The 20,929-nt window shown below is 31.7% G+C and overlaps 1 protein-coding gene across 6 annotated transcripts; it reads left to right on the top strand.

Moving 5' to 3' along the window:
- The first annotated feature begins 1,470 nt into the window (after positions 1-1,470).
- LOC128158068 (dynein regulatory complex subunit 6-like) lies at positions 1,471-20,874 on the top strand. 6 transcript variants are annotated; one of them, XM_052820759.1, is made up of 26 exons: positions 1,471-1,687; positions 2,218-2,321; positions 2,562-2,658; positions 4,787-4,876; positions 7,429-7,496; positions 7,637-7,757; positions 7,886-7,919; positions 8,183-8,292; positions 9,852-9,863; positions 11,406-11,513; positions 12,082-12,177; positions 12,528-12,553; positions 13,784-13,795; positions 14,782-14,944; positions 15,294-15,394; positions 15,841-15,970; positions 16,105-16,203; positions 16,629-16,749; positions 17,137-17,299; positions 17,520-17,636; positions 17,878-18,007; positions 18,353-18,493; positions 18,843-18,923; positions 19,290-19,372; positions 19,830-19,910; positions 20,403-20,874. In XM_052820759.1, the coding sequence occupies exons 1-26, from the start codon at positions 1,601-1,603 to the stop codon at positions 20,485-20,487; spliced, it is 2,460 nt and encodes an 819-aa protein (XP_052676719.1). In that variant the 5' UTR covers positions 1,471-1,600; the 3' UTR covers positions 20,488-20,874. The 6 variants fall into 6 exon arrangements, with proteins under 6 accessions (XP_052676719.1, XP_052676723.1, XP_052676721.1 ...); XM_052820763.1 differs by lacking the exon at positions 4,787-4,876; XM_052820761.1 differs by lacking the exon at positions 9,852-9,863.
- Positions 20,875-20,929: the final 55 nt, after the last annotated feature.

Below are 20,929 nucleotides of genomic sequence, written 5' to 3'. Positions count from 1 at the left end.
TTAAATTGAAAAGTAAGTGTATACTTGTGTTCAAAAAGTCAAGAAATTAATCAAACGTGCAATATGCAAACGAAACTTTATGATCAATGAGGTATTTTACAAGTAGATGCACATATCTTCGTTGGGCTAAACTTTCGTTGTTTTCAAAAATATCAATTTCGTTGGCATTTAATTTCTTTAATCCCTAAAATGTATCGCCTATCAACTGGCTCTGTATTCATTTATAATACTTCGTCATGAATTTAATTTCGTTGATTTATACTGCCAACGATAGTAACGAAATTAAATCCTCAACGAATATTTCTGCTTCTATAGTACATTGTTTATTGTATTTGTGTATGTGCCAATGAGTGATATTTCTTAATTAAAACTGTCGTATTCTAACCACTTTTTATTAAATCTCCCATATACTACATGTAGTTGTTATCTTTTTGCAATTTTTTTTAAAACTTAATTGTTGGAATTGAGGATTATCTTATACTACGCTTAAACCTGTCCGGTTAGTTAAGGAACGAAACAGTTCTATGCAAGACTGGTTTTATTAAACTGCATGTTCCTCGGTCATTGTTAATTTGTTTATCTGATATTGCCAATTCTTTAAACAAAAGAGTTAATGTTGATGATATGAGGCTTAAACTGTCCATTCTATTAGAGAAAGAAGTAATATTGGCACTGCGGACTTCGATCGGTTCTTTCTCTCAAAAAATGGACAGTTTTTGGCTTATAAATATCCTTTACGTAGTTTATACTTAATAGTGGTACATGTATTTATATACCGGTTCTCAGTTATGTGTATGCTATTAGTCTTTACTGAAACAAATTATACTAAGTAAACATCCACACTACTGGCCCCACCCCTGACTATTATAAAAATAAAGACATCGATTTTGAAAATATCGGATTGCTGTATATGCATTTATGCACGTGCACTTTCGTGTAATCAGAAAAAAATCAATGCATGTATAAGCATGTATTACATATATGTACGCACATAAATGTAGTTGGTAGTTTTTTTTACAGAAATTCTTTTAACCCATCATGTTGCATAAAATTACAAAAAAAAAAAACAAAAAAAAAACCAACTTTAAATATATATGATTTTCTCCGTCATTTTTTATATTTATCAGAGAGGGTTCAAAGGAAAATAAGTAAATTTTATAGGTCGAATGGCATCAACTTTTTAAGTAACATATTCTAAAATTTATCTAAAATTTAGTACTGCAGGCCGGAATTTTAAACAGCTTATAATTTTAACAGCTTTTTGTTTCGGAAAGCAGAGAATTCATTTTTGTCAACCTTTTTTCCCAAATTATGAAAATATTCTCTTTAATTGATGTAGGATATATTTTCTTCAATCTTTGGTATGGATCCATGTGAAGGGTAGTGTCACTGAGTCGGAATACCCACTGTCAATATTATGCAGTCAGTTATCGACCATCCGTGGAACGACTTAACCAAGCACCTTGTTTCACATCCGGGTTTCTTGTTGCTAGCAAACAATATGGCGGGTTGTGTGTTCTTTCCAACTTAAGTCTTTGTTTATATGTTTTAATTTGAATTCATATACTTTTTCGACTGCAATTTTGTATTTTCATCCATAATGGCAAACATGGCTGCTTCAATGAAGGGGCAAAAGCCCGAACTAAAGCACTATCTACGTTCAAACAAGCTCCCAGATATATATGAGGCAAGTACAAAACTTTGTTATAACAGTGAGTATTCTGATAAGTAAAATATATTGATATGCAGTGATGTTCTGATATTTATGTAATAAAACTAAATCTAGGGATGGCCAAGAACACAAAATTTTACATTGGTGTAAACAAAACGAATACGACCTGTAGAATTAACCATGCATATGCATTATTTCTTAAGATTCTGATGCATGATTTCGATGTGGTTGTCAGAATTTGTGTTGGGGATGAAATATATTTCTTTTATGAAATGCAGAGATTGAGATATACTGTAACTTAAACAATAGCTATACTACGACCATTGTATATAGACACTCTCTTATTTACGGTAATATTCACGCAGCCGTCAAAATGAAGGAGCTATTTGGAAGGTTTGATTTTAATCAGACTGCATTAACTTCTGATGTATATATGCAATATTTTTGATTTTATGTGTTGACTGGTAACCACTTTTTGTACAATTGCGGATTTGCCTGTGAGTTGGTGTCAAATTCTTGGTTAATGTTTATTTTTTTCACACTAGGCACTTCTCACTGGTTTGGCGGTCATGTGTCCGGATGATCCACTGCAGTTTATCTTGGATAAGCTCAGAAACCTGAAAGAGAATGGAATTGATGAACTAAATTGGTATTGCATGGTTTAATTACACATGAAGATATACTAGCTTTTATAAATACAAATCTACATTGTAGCTATAAGATAATTAACTACATTTCATTCCTCAATTTAAGATACCAAAATGATTGCTTTCAAATGACTGTACATTTTTTAAATCATTAATGCTCTTAGTTTAGATATCAACCAATTGGCAAATGTGATGATGACATCTGCTGTAAACATTCTGATAATTTTTATTTTCTTTTTTAGGGACATGTTTGTGGAGGAATATATGAAACCTCCTAACAAAGTGATCACTGAGAGCAATTTGGATTTCATTTTTAATCTTGATGACGAAAGCATGATAGTAAGTAGAAATTTTATTCATAAAATGAAATAAATTATTAAGAAAAATACCAAGTTTTTAAAAAAAGTGGACACATTCATTTTTCCATCTGCATTTTTGTTGATTAAAGCAGAAATAATGTTTGTCTTACTATGTTTATGTATCGAGAACTCTGCTTTATACAACATACATTTCTTATATGATAGTGTTTTTTCTGAATTATCATGTTCATAAATTTTAGATCAATTCATCCAATTTTTGTTAATTAGTTGGTTGATTGCTTTAATAAGATTTATTTTTCATTTCATTTCATTTTTCAAAATAAACTGCACTGATGAACAAAGCATCTGAAACATGCTACTACATATATTTTTGAAAACTTATCCAAGATATTAGAATTAATACAATCTTGTCCGTGTCATGAACATGTACATGACTTGTAGTGTGTTCTTTACATGTAGCCTAAGGAGTTTATACATAATCAAGTCATGAATGGCTGAATTTTACCTATATATTCCAAGATTAATTTTAGCAGTTAATAATTTGATCATCATAATAAATTTACTTTGAACAAAAACAAAATGATGTAGATTATAATAATGGACTAAAACTGATAAAATTGGACAATTGGAAACATTTAATAAAATTTTCATGTAGAAAGAGATTGTATTAAAATTGACCTGGGTTTTTTTTCTTCAAGAAAATATTTTTTTTTTAGGTGTGCACAAATAAATTTCAATGCTTCAAATTTGGTTCAATATATGATCTGTTTTCTAATTTGCTGGTTTCTATTTTAGATGGTGTGTTGATGTAATACTTTAGAAAATGATTTTTTTATTTTCACATTTCTAGGATGTTAAGGACATGGTACAACATTTTAGCACTATTTTTTTTAAAGATTTCAAAACATCTTTTTTCTTTAGCTTTATGCTGAACACAACCTTAGAGCAATGGTCACTCTTTGATTTATGATATTTATACTTTTCATTTTTATAAATGATGAATTATAACTGTCACATCTAATATAGATCATTTTCCTGCATATATATTATTATTGTGATTAATTTTTGCATTGTAAGTACATGTATACCTAATAAACTGGGAACATTTGGTCTGCTCAAACATAATGCTTGGATTAATACTCTTCTTAATTGTAATTTTAATATAAAAAGTCAATATCTTAATTTCAGGTCTTTTATTTAATGAAGAAAGATTATGAAAAGACACCTTTGTAAATGCATCGATGCGCTCTTATGATTATAATAGCAAAAACTCAGAATCAGTTACAATACATTTTTAGTCCAGTAAAGTAAAATATAAAGCACAGGTTAATATTTTTGTGTCTCCTATAATTTCCTATCTTTCAATTCAGCATACTTAAAGTTACCACAGCTTGCTTGACCATGATATACTTGTAGGCAGCAATTGTCAAACTATGTAACATATGGCCGGCCTCTTAATTTCATTCATACAAAAGTATATCGCTATAATCCTTTAGCACAGTGTCTGCAATAAAAGCTGCCTCTATTCTCCACCATTCAAAGTTGTGGTTACTGGTAAACTGAAATTAGAATAAATCCCAGATCAAATATATCAATTTTATAAACATGTACCAGCTAGTATGTAAATTTTATGTAAGTGATCACCTCATTGAGTTACCTGCATTAGATTTATAGCTTCTATGAGGTCCATACACACAAAATGAATTTTGCATCTCTAACCACAGTCACATTGTATTGTATACAGAGAAACTTATATATTTTATTGAATTAATGTTTTCTCTCTGCCAATGGTTTACTGTAATTTTTAAGGATCAGCACATTTCATAATACTGAGGTCTGTTCATCGATCAATTTAGCCACCATTAATGTGCCTAAGACCAATCTGTATTAGATTTTTAAGTCAGTGGAGATAAATCATCAATTTGAAAATAAGATTATGTCAGAACATTATATGGATTAAGTTTTCTTTATTCCAGGTTATTCCATCTACTGATATAACTATTTCACTATATAACAAACAGGTGCATCTATTAATTTAAGTACAAATGAAAGTATAAGCCCAGCTAAGCTTAATTAGCCAGGGTGCCACAGTGTCCAGTATATGTGTAGTGATATACTAATTTGCGGCCTGACTGTACTTTTTGTAGGACTTTATTGACATTCCCGTCAACATTCAGAGAGGACAAGGTTACTTTGGTGGCCGATTTGAAGGCATTACCAAGAGCCGTAAAATCTGGGTCTGCTCTGCTCTTAAGCTTACTCTGATATTGTCATAGTCTGTCATTTCTCACACTACGTGGATTGGTGTCCATTTCTTATTTTATAACTCATTCATTCTTTGTTCGGCTGCAGACTGACTTTGTTTTTGTCAAGTTTTTTTAAAGAGAGTGGTTGCCGTTACAATCTTAGCTGATCTAACTTTTAAAAGAATTGAACAAAAATTTGAAACATTTTGAGAAAAAATTATCAAAAAATACCTATAAATATATCACATATTTGCTTATACATGTACCTTTTAAACAATTTTAAACAAAATTAAAGAGTCCTAATAATATCATTTGATAATACACTTTGAATTTTTAAACCTTTTGGGGTTTTAATTTGATGAAATAATATTAAACAGAATTTTTTATTAAACATTTTTTATTGGTTTGTGTCCAAAAATTTGAAAACTTGTCCTCAGCATCATGTATAATTCATTGCATCTGGATTTGTTTGAAATGTTTAACATTTAATTCTCTGACAGTTGTTGAATGAGTGAAATTGTGCATACTAGACTTATTTTTAATAATTAGTGAAAATTTGTGTGATTTTACAGGGGAAGGGGGATGGGTGGGGGAGGGGTGGTAAATACCAGTGTGCAGCCTTACATTTTCTCACAGCTGACTGCAGCAGAACTTGCATGTTGGAGGCAAATACATAGCATGCATGGGATATATCAAAGAGAGGAATAATGAGAAAATTTTATAAATGTGTACAAGCTTCCAAAAACACTTAAAGCACAAAAGTCAAACTGAAATAGGAGGCATTTTTGCATGTGCAATCACCAGCACGTACATCTTACAGCATGCCAATCAAATAAATCATTTGAATAATTAGATTTTGAAATAGATTATAAGTTTTCTGATAAGATATAATTGCTTACACTTTGCTGATCAAAAGATGGCAATAAATCAGTTTGAAATGTACTTGGAAATCTAGTGCATTTTGCCTGCATGTGTATAGTCGTATGTAAAACAATTATGGCACTCTAGACTTAATTATACATGGTAACTGGTAGTAATGATGAATCACAGAATGCATGTGTAGATCAAAAACATTAATGTTTATTGATTAAAATCATGTATACATTTGCTAAACATAACTATGTAAAATCTCTGAAAGTCTCATAAAAAAAACTTACAGGTTTCATTGTGATAAACAGTACTTAAACTTTATCCTTCTCCCAAATTATAATGGATCAATCAGTCTGACAGATCGACTGGTTTTAATAAAATGGACTGAATCTCCAAAGAGCTAGTGGAAAGTTAAAAAAAACCCACCAAAAATGTAGAATTCCCCCCCCCCCCCCCCTAAAAAAAAAAATGAAAAATAAATTAAGATGGAAAACATCTCGTACATCACACAAAATTTACTATTGACCTTTGAATTGGCTTTGGTTTCTGATCTGACTTACTCCTTGGCTCTGGAAACATCTTCTCATTTCCTTAGAAAACACAGAACCTCATGAAATCCCCTCTTGAAATTAAATCCTGTTTGTCTCGGCCAAAGATCTCAGTCAGAGTAATATGTCCATATCATCACTGGTAGTCCGAGCGAAGAGCTGTAGCAAAGGATTATGGGATCAGTAGCAGAGGAATATGGGATATATCTCTTTCTGTTCAATTAATATTCTGCTTTATTGCTCTTTGTCCTAGACCCAGCAGAAAGAAGTACATGTATCATAGACGGATTAATTCAGACAGAGTTTTTAGATTTAGAAGAAAAGAATGATAGAATTAGAGGTGTGACTTATTATTGGATATTGGTGGGGGTCTGACTGTCTAATACCAAAGACAAGAGCTTGTGTAATTGAGAATGTGTGTAGACTGGAGTAACTTTGATCATTAAGCTTGTAGTCATGAAATATTAACACAGACTGATTCTGTTAGAAGGTTGTTATAGTACCTGGGACATCCAGGTAAATGAATCTAGTATTGATTTCTGGGGCAAAAGTAATTGTCAATGAGCGTATTTGGCTCCACTATAAAGTAAAAGAAATATTCAGACAGGTGAACTTTCATTGTTAAGACGGAGATAGAAAAAATCAAATATCTACTTTCAATTGTTATCAGAGTTTGTTGAATTTGGTCAGGATAAAGCGTTATTATGTCAGATTTACAAGATGTAAGTTTGCATGTATAAATATTGTGAAATTAATAATGATAGTTTGATATTGAGTCAGATTTAACAGTAAACAATTAATTAAAGATTTTCTCTGATTAAAAGTCTTTTGTGTATACTTTTAGGTATTGAATTGTAATTTGATTTTAGCAAAATTTTAAGTTATTAAATTTACAAAAAAAAAAAAAGATATAATAAGACTGATTTAGAATTGTTTATATTGCCATAGTTCTATAAATGAAACATACATTTCAGAACTAAATTAAATAGGTGGCACATATTTTTTATACAGTGTTTAAATGTGACATTATTTATTTATTCATTAATTGGTTAACAGTGTATATTATGAAATTGTGTTGATGTGAAAATCAATAACATTTGATAATTCTGTGTGCCATTTTTGTAGCCCACCCCTGAAATGTATGCCACAGCATATGGACATTACAACATGAGTCTGAAGAACATGTGTTTTAGGTTAGTGAACAAAAGCCCAGTCCACAGAACTATAAATCAATTCTCATGCACAGCTATTTAGCCCGATCTGGATATAAAATGCAATTCTCATTGATATTTTCCTGATGAAAACTGAAACCAATAATTCCTTTTTTTTCCAGTGCCTGGATGCAGTATTATTTGCACAAGAAGAAGAAAAAACTGGCCATGGAGAAGAAGATGAACAGAGCGGCCCTCCACCACGCGCACAGGATTCTGCGGGTCCATCTCAATGTGTGGAGGGTCAGGAATCTTTCTTATTTTTATTTCAAATAATGAACTGTTGTTCTCATCCAAAGCAAATTATGATGGTAGAAATTTGGTTGCTTTTGCATAGTTATGCCTATAAATATAACTTGTGTATTTTGTAGGACTGGTTAAGATACAGGAAGGGTTGTCAAGCAAGTAAGTTATTAAAATCCAAAACAGAATAACTTACAATTTTTCAGGCCTTAGAATTCTGACCTCAATCCAATACATACTGGTATTTCAGATCTTTATTTTTACTCTTACATGTAACAACAATTGACCCCAATCAACTTACCTGAGCAAGTTGATTGAAAATCTAATGAAAAATTGCATCATGTGACCAGACCTTTACTCTCTCTCTCTCTCTCTCTCTCATTCTCTTTCGTTAAAAAAGCATTGTGATTCATTTTGTTTTTCAGTGGCATACCACAAACTGAAGCGGATCTATTTTGTCAGTGTTGGAATCGTACTCTTCAGAGAATGGCGTGCAGTGGCCAAGCGGAATAAGGACCAGCGAGAATATTTCGAGGTAAAACTGCAGGAGGACTTTGTGTCTTTATATATATATGCTTTAAGGCTTGATTTGATAAACTATATTGCGAAACAATAAGGTTTCACATTTGGGTTTTTATTTTCACCTTTGTATAATGTATCAAGGTATTTGGAATTTATAACAATGTACCTGGATTTCTGAAATATATAATAATAACCTTGCACTTTGGGGGGTTTTGTATAATGGAAATTTTTTCAGAGAAGAATTATAGGCAGATAAAATTGCATGATATAAATCATTAGAAGCTTTTTAGAAGCAACAGAGATAAAAATTGAAAAAAAATGTACTAATTAAAACTGCTTGAAGGTTTGAGCTTTTGAATTTATTTTGCTTATACAAAGAATTTGATAAGTATATTCTTATAATGAAAGCAATGATTTAGAAATATTTTATAAACTGTTAATATTTTGAAATATGTTGAAACATAGCTAATATAATAATATATGATTTTTTCACACACAGTTCTATACATGTATTTATCCCAGATTCAATGATTTGAACAGCAGCTATAACTGTCCATTGATTTAAAATGAGCCTGTGTTTTGTTTTTTGGTACACAGATGACTCTGGTCAGTAGAGACACAGTCTTGGTGTCGTTTGAACTTTGGGCTTTGATTCTCAGTTTTATTTTTAGACCTAATGGGGCTGGCTGATAAACTAACTGCTCTTGTACTTTCACCTTTTGCTACTGGTTTGGGATTTATTTGATGTAATCTAACCCTCATCAAGTATATATATTTAGGGCTGTATCAATCTCCTTGTAGTCACAGTCTGCCTAAGTACTGTATCTATTCTTTGTAAGTTTTAATTTCTCAATGGAATCAAAGAAAACAGTTCTTCAGTCACTTGGAAATACTAAGTCATTTAAAAAAAATGTAACTATGTTTCCTTTGAGATTGAACTAAATGTATAATTAGGTTAAATTCATATACATGTAATTGTTTTGCAAAGTGTTGTAATGAATTCGTTGACTTTATGTGCTGTTCAGGCTTTTTGTAAGACACATTAACTGATTTATTTCCCAATGGATAAAACTATAGCTGCAGTATAACTGTTGAAATTATGTATTAGAGAATTTTTAGCTATCATAATTAATATACGGTTGATGTATCTTTTGATAAATCAATTAAACAGAATTTTTAACAGTACTCTATATATCTATATGACGCTGAACCTAGGTGATCGATTTGAATTACTAGTATAAGTACTACGGTACTGAATATATATATATATGCAGATCCTTATTTCAGGACACGAATTAAGCTAAATTAGATAGATGAACCTGCATGTACATGTACTATGCGCATATGTAATTAGAACATTCATGCATATTCATGTTGGGGTTAAAGGTTGCCAGGTTAGATGTAGGTCATTTTTACCACTGGAATTTCCCAAAATTCTGCTTTTTATCATCTTTTTCCCAGCAGTATTATAATACATGTATACTTGGCGCTGTGTAAATATTTTTTAGATCGTTAATTTGTTTTGTTTGTACTCTAATTTGATGTCCGTGCTTTCACATTCACTTTTTAAAGATCAGCCTGCGGGTAATGTTGTTTTATTTTGATGTATTCTGTAATTATGCTGCTTGACACTGCATGCTGTGATTTAGCTTGATTAACCTGCGTGCTGCGTAAAATAAGAAGTATTGTCTCCATTGTTTAGTATCGTAGACCTTTTGTCCATTAACTAATAGAAAATTGAAGTAAATTTTTAGTTGTATAAGATTTTTTTATCACTACACCCCAAAATTTTTGGTAGTTTCACAGTGAAATTTTTATTCGCCTTTTTTATGCTTTTATGTGTATATAGAGAAACAATGTAGATTTAAAAAAAAAAATCTATAAATTATAGTTCAGTGTTGGTCATGTTGGTCAGTTTAGCTACTGGTATAATCTGTTGATATTTTCCATAAAAAAAAATTGGGATACCAGTATATCGGTATATTAATTTCCAAACAAATACCAACATGATCAGATAAAAATTTCATGTTGTTACTTGTATGAACTGAAGTAGATAAGTGTAATTCTCCCTACTCCATACCCAATTACATTTTGATGTGATTAGCAGGAGTTAAGTCCCTTGTAGACGCCTTCCGTACTTGACCTAATTACCCCTTGACCCTTACTGTTTTAACCTCCTCCGCCCTCCCTGTGAATTAATTAATGACTATATATACTTTCTGAGACTTAACTATAGAAGAGTTTAAAAGACCATATATCTAATACTTCTTACATTTACCTGTATATTGCTCTAACTTAAAATAGAGAACGTCCTGTTTATACTGTAACTTTACCTATCTGATTATGTATGCTATGTACTAAATGAATTGTCTTAATTTTTACCTAATTTTGGGGGATGTGAAAAAATTGCGACTTTTTGGTAAAAACTACAATAGAACATTTAACTTTTATTTCAAGACTACCACTTAGCTTTTTTTTTTAAAAATGAGTTGCTTTATTAAATGAATAAATGTTAAAAATCTAGTTGCGCTTCAATTAGACAATCGCAGTTGAGACTGTAAATTTTGCGCATAGAGCTGCAGCTACATTTTACAGCATGCATTGAATTTCTTATGTTATATTTTAATGTTTGATATGTTTCAAAATTTATTCAGCAATGTTTACAGGAAAATGGCTACAAATTACATGTATTAACTTTCAACAGATATTCTATAAATGAATATTACAGTGCAGGTTTATCCCCCTTTCCCAATTTCATATCTATATCTCTGTCATTTCCTGTGCTTTAAATTAACAAAGCATGTCTTCCGACTCTGATTCAATATTCTCTGTCAAAATCTTTTACTGAATTTCATTCCGATCTCTCCCTCCTTGCTATATATCCTTGACAAATATATAATACTTAAAATGTGGGCAAATCAAACTACATTATTTATCTATTTTTATTTAATTGTTTTCCAAATACAGTTTAAATGATCATCCTATATTTTCTTATACCCTGTAAGCAATAATTGTCTCAAAAAACTAAAACATGTTGTAAATTATTTGCTTCGATGGCATACTAACACTGTATATGGACGTGTGATTTTTCTGATATCCTATGACACCGTCTTGTTATTTCTACAGCGGTTGGAGCGCGGAGAGAACGTAGATGATGAGGAGACGTTCGGACAGGGGGATGGAGATGCCCAGGATAAACTGTCTGGACAGCTGGGCATTGAACTGGCTGTTAAGGTAATGTGCTGAGTCACAAGGTCACGCTAATGTCAAGGCCAGTAAGGAAGGTCAATGCACATATCAAGAGATACACACATCATGTACCGGGTAGTAGATTGAATAAATGTAAATAATAAGATTACATAAACCACAAGACTTAGAAAGTTACATGTATGTAGTTTATACAAATGTTAGGAACAATATATAAATTGAATATTATAAGACATTTAATCAGCTATAAGATAAATAATATTTATACAGTCTAGAATATGCTAAAGGATAACAGATGAATATACATGGAGAACAAATAATTATTACAATGTCAAACACAATACGGATTCATTCTTGTATTGAATTCAAAGCAAGAAATACTAGTTATCAAGAAGTATTGACTTGCTGTGGAAAAGGCAAGCTATTGTAGATGTGAAATTTTATTGTAATCTATAGATCATCAAGTTTGTAAAATAATATAAAAATTTAAATAATTACCATTTACATTTAACTGGTACATGAATGATAGAAGTTCTAAACAATAGTTTTGAAAATTCTTTCATTGTCAATGAACACTAAATGATTCTGTTGACAGGTGTTTAGTTTCCTGGACATAGCAGACCTGGCTCGCTGTGCATGTGTTTGTAGGTCCTGGAAGGTGATAGCTTATCACTCCTCTCTCTGGAATAGGGTAAGTCACCAACACAGTTCAAATAAAACACTGCTCTTCTATATCTTTTTCAAAAAAGTGGCCTGAGAACAAATTTTTTGTCGCCTTAATTATTATAAATTCAATCTGCATGACTAAAATTGCTCGAGAGCAAATCAGAACAGTTGATTTTTATCAAATTGACGTGTAAAATTTTATTGCACCTATACATTCATGTATGCGCACATTTCTTGATAGGGAGTTTTCATTATTATGCAAAAAGAAGAAATTTCTTTTTTAGCTCAGCCTGCCTTAGTTAAAAGAAGGACAATTTAAAATCATTGTGACAGTTTAAGTCTTGTTAATTCAACATGAATTACATTTGCTTTCAGCTTGACTTCAGCAAAGTTAGAAACAGGTAAGGTTTTTTTTTAAAATGATGTGGTATTATATTAATATCAAATGACTGTAAAATGTTACGAATATGATATAATTATGTCTTTTTATGTACATGTATTGGATGTCATATGATTTTTTTATATTCATTTTTTACCGTTTATTATGACCCCCTTCTTTCATCCCTAACACACATTTAATGATCCATTTAGTAATTTTATCATTATAAATAATTTTACTTGACCAGTAATCCTATTCATTATGATATGCTTGTCCTATATATCCATATATCAGCTGTTAATTATTACATATGGTAGTTTACAAATATGCATGTAGCAGTATTCTTTTTTTTTTTTTTTTTTACATTATCTTTATCTAAAAAATTAAGACTATGACATAGTAGACCAATCTCTTTTTATAATGTGTATTTCATTTTATAAGTTGAACCTTTTCATTTGTATATTGTTTTCAAAATAAATATTTCTGGTTGCAGTAGTTTTATATAGGAGATAATGGGAATGGATGGGGACAGTTATTGTTTAAAGGTTAACATGGTTAATGTACAAGTATGCTAAATGCATGTAATGAACATGTTAAAAAAGTATTGATATCACAGGAGTTTTCATCCCCTCTTTTTCTTAATTAGTAATTACAATGTACTTTCAATCATTGTACCCATTCGATCAGATATATTTGTACCCAATTAATAAATTCAGAATATATTATTAAATTCATTGACTATATGCACATAGTATGCACTAGATGATATTGCAAATAAGGCCAAAAACTAGCACATGGTAGATATCATGTTGCACTATGAGCACAATGTTTCCAAGAAAAGATGCATGTCTATAAATGTCAACAAGTAATGTTCTGTAGAGTTCCCTATACAAATCACAATCATACTAGTTTTGTCATGCCATGATTTCATGTGATTGTTCCAATCATCATTAATGTTCAACAACCTTGATATTTAAAATTTTCATTTCAATTATTCATTATCTAGATTCATTTGATTCATTTAAGAAAAGTTATATACCCCAACCTTTTGATTTACATTCATGTTAAAAATTGAGGGATGCAATAGACCAATTAAGTAAATTTTAATGACCACAGCGTAAAACTATTAAAAAAAAGCAGGTATATTACAGGTAGCATGCATTTTATTCTTCCACTGTGAACTGTTATAACTGTGTTGGATTTTTTTTTCCTTTTTATTTTTGGTGTGGATTTTTTTGACTGGACCCTTTAGATTGGCGTATGGGTATGAGACATATGTTATTGAAGCTCTGTCATATAGTTTCTGAAGCCTGTTCTGTACCTTGACACTAAAATATTTATTAACACTTATGCCTTAGTTTGTATATGTAGTCATTACCTCCCGAAATCTCCATATTGTTCTAGAAAATATTCTGATAGTTTGGTTCAAGTGCAGATTGGGGGGGGGGGGGGGGGGGGGGAAGGGGTAGGGGGTAATAATTTCTTTAAATTTTCATTGCAACATTATGGAGTTTTTCATAGAGGGTGTATCCTTTTTAATCAATAGAGTCATTCACAGGTGAAGGGAAGCAACTCACAGCTTACGGAAATAAAATCACAGTTATTGCCCTTTGTATATAACCTTTCTTGCAGCTATCCTAGAATGAGAAAAAGAATTCCATTTTTTATCTCCGAGTTCTGTAATAATCCTGTAGTTCATGTCAAGATGTATTGTTGTTTTCTATTTTGTGGAATGTCTATAGAATTGTCAATTAATTGTGAAGACAAGTCAATGTGATTAACACCTGCTTTTGATTCGAATGATGTTGGTTCGATGATAGATTTGTTCTTGGTACATGTTAGTTATGATAATGCAAAGGCTTTGTAGAATTGCTAGAATTTCAGATGTTAGATGTTAAAGTTATACACATTTATGGTAGCTTAGTCTTTGTACACTGTATAGATAGACATTCCAAGATATAGATATAGTTTCTATTGATTTTACAATTTCGTAGAAGTATTTTTTTTTTATATCCTTGATAGAAATTGATACCAGATAAACTTAAAGACTTAAAATTGTTTGAATTTTTTTTTACTTTGTAATAGAAAACTTCTTTCAAGACATTAGTTTATTCTCTCCAGCAATTATTCACAGAATTCAAAGCTCTATGTAGCAGTAAATGTTTAAAAATGTAGAAAATTTATTTTCACCAGTTTCAACACCTTCAGATTGAAACAGTTTGACTCTTCTGTTGTACTTGTTTCTGACAGAGTGACAGATCTAGTGACAACCAAACTTTTGTCTAAATGTCGGCCATATTTGATTCACCTGAGTATGAGAGGGTGCTCACAGCTTCACTCGGCCACATTCACCGCTCTCAGCGAGTGTCGGAACCTTCAGGATCTCAATCTGTCTGAATGTAAAGGACTAGATGTAAGTGACCAACAGTGCATAATACTAAAATATTCTTAACATTTCAATTTCCATAAGGGGTTTTACTAAGTTTTCTTATTAATATACAAGACTTAGAAATCAATAAAAAACACACTTGTTGGATAAAAGTTATATACTATTGCAAATCAATAGAGATTCTATTTTTATATAGGTTAAGTCATTAGATTGTAAACAGTAATATCAATGTTGAATATCAATGTTGAATTTCAATGTTGAATTTCCAACAAAAAGAAATAAATTAAAATCTTTATAAAAGCAACTATTAAAGTGAAATTATAATTTTTATTGATGTTCAAGAACAAATTAATGATGCCTCTACATATTTTAGGATGAGTCATTAAAGCTGGTGGTGAAGGGCTGTAAGATTATACTATACCTCAACCTCTCTCACACCCACATCACGGACGCCTCCCTCCGGACCATCTCAAAGTAAGTCATAGGGTACTTTATACACAGACACATTTATACAGACCATCACTATGTAAGTATCCCACACACAGATGCCTCCCTACAAACAATCTCAAAGTCAGAACCCCACACGCAGACGTCTTCCTCTCGACCATCTCAAATTCAAACCTTCACCATACGCCTCCAATCTCAAAGTGAGAACCCCACACAAAGACTCATTTTACTGTGCAAAGACATCTCCCTTCAAATCATCTCAGATTTATTTGTGTGCAAAGATACCTTACTTTAAACCAACCTGATCAACACAAATTCAGTTACCAGGTATTGGTAATACTGATTCTTCAAGTTTGATAAACTTTGAGATCATGTGCATGGTGACATCTATAGATCTTGGTAGTAAAAAAAATACGGTAATTAATATTTCTATTTGGTTCTCTCTTTTATGTATTTTTCTGGTCTTTGTTTAGGTACTGCCATAATGTACAGTTCCTGAGCCTGGCTTACTGCAAGAAGTTCTCCGACCGAGGACTGCAGTATCTGTCTGCAGGAAAGTGTAGCAAGAAACTGGAATATCTGGATCTGTCTGGATGTCTCCAGGTGAGATTTAGGCTTTCTGTTTAAAAATATATCAATTTTAATGTTAAAGATATTAGATCTTTTAAAATTATATTTGCTTGGTTAAACTAAAATACCAAGTGAATATACTCCTAATTGTTATGTTTGGAATCCAGATAACTCCAGATGGCTTCAAGAGCCTGTCAGCTGGATGTACCATGTTGCAGATTCTTGTTCTGAATGAATTCCCCACACTAAATGATGACTGTATGATTGTGAGTACCTTCTGTCAGATACATCTCAAATAGAACTCCAGCATGTCATTTTACAGATGAAAATGATAAAACTGCTCAAAATGTGATTGAAGGACCAATACTGATAATCATTACATTCTCTAAATGAATTCTTTTTTATAGGCTATACTGGCGTGCGACCAGTTCTCGCTGAGTACCATTTCTCGCCAGTACATTGTGACGTCAGTTTTTTTAATATAATTTATGTGTTGATAAAATGACGTCACAATGTACTGGTGAGAACTGGTCGCACGCCAGTAGAATTTTAAATGTATTAATTGCAAATAATCCCTTCCTCTAATCATACATATTCATCAATAGTTTGAACATGCATTTGATTTAAAGTGTTCAGTCATTCAGTGTACTTTTAACAAATATGTACAATGACTGTTTTCCATACTTAACAGGCAATAGCAGCAAAATGCACCAAGATTCACACACTGTCTATACTGGGATCTCCTCTACTGACGGACGAAACCTTTAAACGACTCGCCAACAACAGGCACCTCAGGAAACTCAGAATAGAAGGTAATTCACTGTTTTTGAACACATAAACTGCAATAAAATGTGTAACATTTACATCACAGCATAAGATGTGCAACATGCAAATTAAGGTATAAATTGTGTATCCATGTACATCACATGTGTAACGTTTTGATATCTGGGTTAAATGTGTAACATATACATGTACATACATCTGCAGTACCTTAAGTCTTGCGAAAAATAAGGAACATGTACAATACTAACGTCAGTAAAAATAGCCAGAGATAAGGTTTAATGTACCGTTAGATAATACTTGAAAATAATGTCAGTAAGATGCACCTGTCTGATAAACTTAAATTTTGGTAGTCTTATGAGTTTTAAAGTATTTACACGTCCCGGTTCTAATAACTGCATGTATCTGTATAATTTTAGGAAATCAGAGAATATCAGACTTATCCCTAAAGGCCATCGGGAAGAACTGCACAGAACTGGAGCACCTGTACTTGGCAGACTGCCAGAGACTGACCGACGCGTCACTGAAGGCCATCGCTAACTGCTCCAAACTGGTCGTCTGTAACATGGCTGATGTTGTACAGTATGTGCCTACATGTTCCTGATATACACTGATAATTGAAATATTGTTTGAGTTTTATTTTTTGAAATTCTAAGAGCAATTTTTTGGTTTGGAGCATTTCAATTAAAAGTTAGGGATAATTTACATTTACTTTGAAATTTTGAAACTTCTTCAATTTTAGTTTTTGAAAGAATTAAAGCTATGAGATTCTTGCATTATTTTCTGTAATTCTGTTTGATAGAATCACCAACACAGGGGTACAGAGCCTGGCCGAGGGGTCATGTGCTGCCTCTCTGAGGGAACTAAATCTGACCAACTGTATCAGAGTTGGGGACATGGCAATGTTTAACATCAGGAAGTGAGTGCCTAAATAATACTGTCACAATAAATCAAAGTACTGAAATGATTGTAGTCTGAATCCTCTGATGTGATTTAAAAAAAAAAGCCAAAAATTTTCAGAATGAACAGAACTCTCTATAATATTATCTATGTCTTTTTGTTTATTAAGATAAAAAAAAATCTGTTTAGAGTAAATATCAAGTTTTGTGTTTTTAATTGCTCTTTTTTAAAACTGATATTGCATGTGTTTTAACCTGCAGGTTTAAAAATCTGGTGTACCTGAGTGTTTGTTTCTGTGAACATATCAGTGAAAAGTCAGGAATAGAACTACTGGGTCAGCTACATGCTTTAGTGTCATTGGATATATCTGGATGCAATTGCTCAGATGAGGTAAGCCCTTCAAAAATTTGTCTATAATAACAACCAATTTTGTACTAAATGTTAATCTCAATGATCTTATTTTTCATTAAAATCCGTGAAAGTATGCTATAATTGTTTTTATTACAAACAGTATTTAATAAATGCTTATTGCAATTGTATGATTTTGCATTGATATCAAATCTAGCACCACCAACACATAGAGAACTCAATCCTAAACCATTAATTCATATTTGATTTTATAACTCTTCAATTTAGTCCTTAAATCTACCAAATATAAATGGGTTAACTGAATAACCTGTGTTGTCAATTCTTTGATTTTGCTGTGTTAATCTATACATGTAAATCTTTGGACAGGGATTGTCTTCTTTGGGCAAGTACAACAATCATCTAAGGGATGTAACTCTGTCGGAGTGTGCTGACATCACCGACCTGGGACTACAGAAGTTTACCCAGCAGTGTAAGGACATAGAGAGACTGGACCTCTCACACTGCAAGGTACACAATCTCTTACTACATGTACATGTGTAGCTTTTACTTAGTAAAGATTCATATATGTACTTTATCAAACATTGATTTAAGATAAGTAAATTATTCTTAGGTGTACAAATTATCATATAAAAATGTTATCTTTCAGTTGTGATTTCATGCAAATATTATTTTTCAGCTTATTCATGTATTAATATCTTCATCTAGTTCATATGGTACATGTATATCTTAAAGATATAATCTTCAAGTTCATGAATTTGATAATACACGAATATTATCTTCCAGTATGTATGATATGATTCTTAAGCTTGTTCTTATTTGAAAGCATTATCATTCATTCGTTTCTCTTCCTTGACAGCTGCTGACGGACGGTGCAATCAAGAACCTGGCCTTCTGTTGTCGGTATTTGACCTCCCTCAACCTGGCGGGCTGTAAACTGGTAAGAACATGTAGTAACAGCTCTGTTACTCAATCTAAATATTCTACTGCTACTAGGCTATGACTCATAAACAATATACCTAAATTCTGTGTTATACAAACCCTTTCTCAGACAAGTGGGTGATTAAGGTTTAGATTTTAACTCTTAAATATGTTGTCTGTATGCCAACTCTGTCAGACAGAATGTTGCGAGATTGACTGTCTTTAGCTATGTGTAAACTCTATCAAACAGTGTTTTATTGGCATATTAACAGAATTTAGCTATGTGTAAAGACTATCACTGTTTTGCTATATTGAGTGATTTTAGCTACAGTGTATGTGTATTCCCTATCCTATAAGACAGTACTGGTATGTTGCTGTGTTTCAGATAACAAACCTGAGTATCCAGTACCTGTCTGGTGTCTGCCATCACCTCCACACCCTGGACATCAGCGGCTGTATCATCATCACGTAAGTCTCCTTAAATTATATACAGCCTACTCCTACTACATAGGATATTCATTAAAAGTATTAAGGATCAATGTCCCTCTTGTACGAAAGATAACTCTTATAGAAAATAAACTCACTTTTTTTCTGTTAATTCACATTTTATATTATCAATTTTTGAAAAATCTTGCAGAACTTAATCACTTCAACTTAATTTGTTTCATTTGAATCTATTGTTAATGATCAGGTATGAAAATCAATATAAAGAATTTACAGAAATTTATGGTAAATTTGATAGCAGAGTGACATAACACCTGAATTAATTGAATGATTATCAGTGGATGCTTGTTTTAGTGAATGTAATGTTCTACTGAACTAAGTGATTATGGAAACATGTTTATTCTAGTTTAGAATTGTAATGAAAACCATTATTCCCATTTCAGTTTTCCTTGTCTATGTAATTTTATTTTATTTTTTGCAGAGACAAAGCTTTGAAGTATCTACGCAAAGGCTGCAAGAAGCTGAAATATCTGACCATGTTATATTGTAAAGGAGTTACCAAGTAAGCCAGAGTCTTATTTATCCATCCTTTGCTGTAAGAAGGGAGATTTCTTCTTAAAATATGTGAGAATAGGGTATACACATGTACATGTGTATATACATGCATGGACATGTACAATGTACCTTCAATTAACTGATGTATATTGTAGTTCATTGCAGTGAGTATTACAAAGTAGTCTCCATTTTATTATGGTTATACCAATTCTGGTACAAGTTATATTCTTTTTAATTCATATACATGTAAGTGTTACATGTTTTGTTTGAATAAAAAATAGCCTACAGTAGTTGTGTAAAAAACTTCCAGTGATGATAAATGATTTGTATACACTTTGTTTCCCACAATTTGCATGCTATTCTGTAGCAAGTTGTTCCCCTCTAAGGTAATCTAGTACTGTTCAAGTACATACAAATACAATCACCTCTAGATTAGAATCCTTCCAATATTTACTTATATCATATCACTCTACAATTATTCATTATATTTGAATTACAGACATGCTGCTATGAAGATGATGAGACATGTGCCTGCTCTGAAATACAGTGACGACGAGATCCCCATTTACTATGGATACAAATGAATAATGACAGAAGACTCTTTGAAAGTCTTTGAAATGATTGCTATCTTACATGTACAATGTGTGATAAGAAATTTCTTGAAAAAAAAATTAATTTACCGGTATTTGAGTTCGAAGAGTGGTTATATTTTTATAGCTACCTCTGGAGAGAGAGAGAGAGAGAGAGAGAGAGAGAGAGAGAGAGAGAGAGAGAGAGTATGTCTGTGGTCAAATTGCTGTGATACATTTAATTCAGGTTTTTATCATTTTCTGAATTTTTTGAACCATCTTTATCATGGATTTTTCAATCACTGTGTTTTTGAATAGTTGTAAATTTCTATAAAATATTTATGTATCAGTTATTATTTGAATATAATTGGTGCATGATTTATTAAAACACATATTCAAATATGACATTTTCCTATTTATTTTTGGGTAATATTATGTAGGGTTAAGATTTTAATTG

This window comes from Crassostrea angulata, chromosome 8 (genome assembly GCF_025612915.1).
Source record: "Crassostrea angulata isolate pt1a10 chromosome 8, ASM2561291v2, whole genome shotgun sequence".
Classification (NCBI taxonomy): Eukaryota; Metazoa; Mollusca; class Bivalvia; order Ostreida; family Ostreidae; genus Magallana; species Magallana angulata.
This window is presented reverse-complemented; position numbering and strand designations above follow the sequence as displayed.

Bases quoted from the DNA above. Each gene is read 5' to 3' on its own strand.
- LOC128158068 (XM_052820759.1), top strand. From the start codon at position 1,601: ATGGCAAACATGGCTGCTTCAATGAAGGGGCAAAAGCCCGAACTAAAG. The intron at 7,920-8,182 runs GTAAGTTATTAA...TTTGTTTTTCAG, and splicing joins CAGGAAGGGTTGTCAAGCAA to TGGCATACCACAAACTGAAG. The intron at 12,178-12,527 runs GTAAGTCACCAA...ATTTGCTTTCAG, and splicing joins ACTCCTCTCTCTGGAATAGG to CTTGACTTCAGCAAAGTTAG.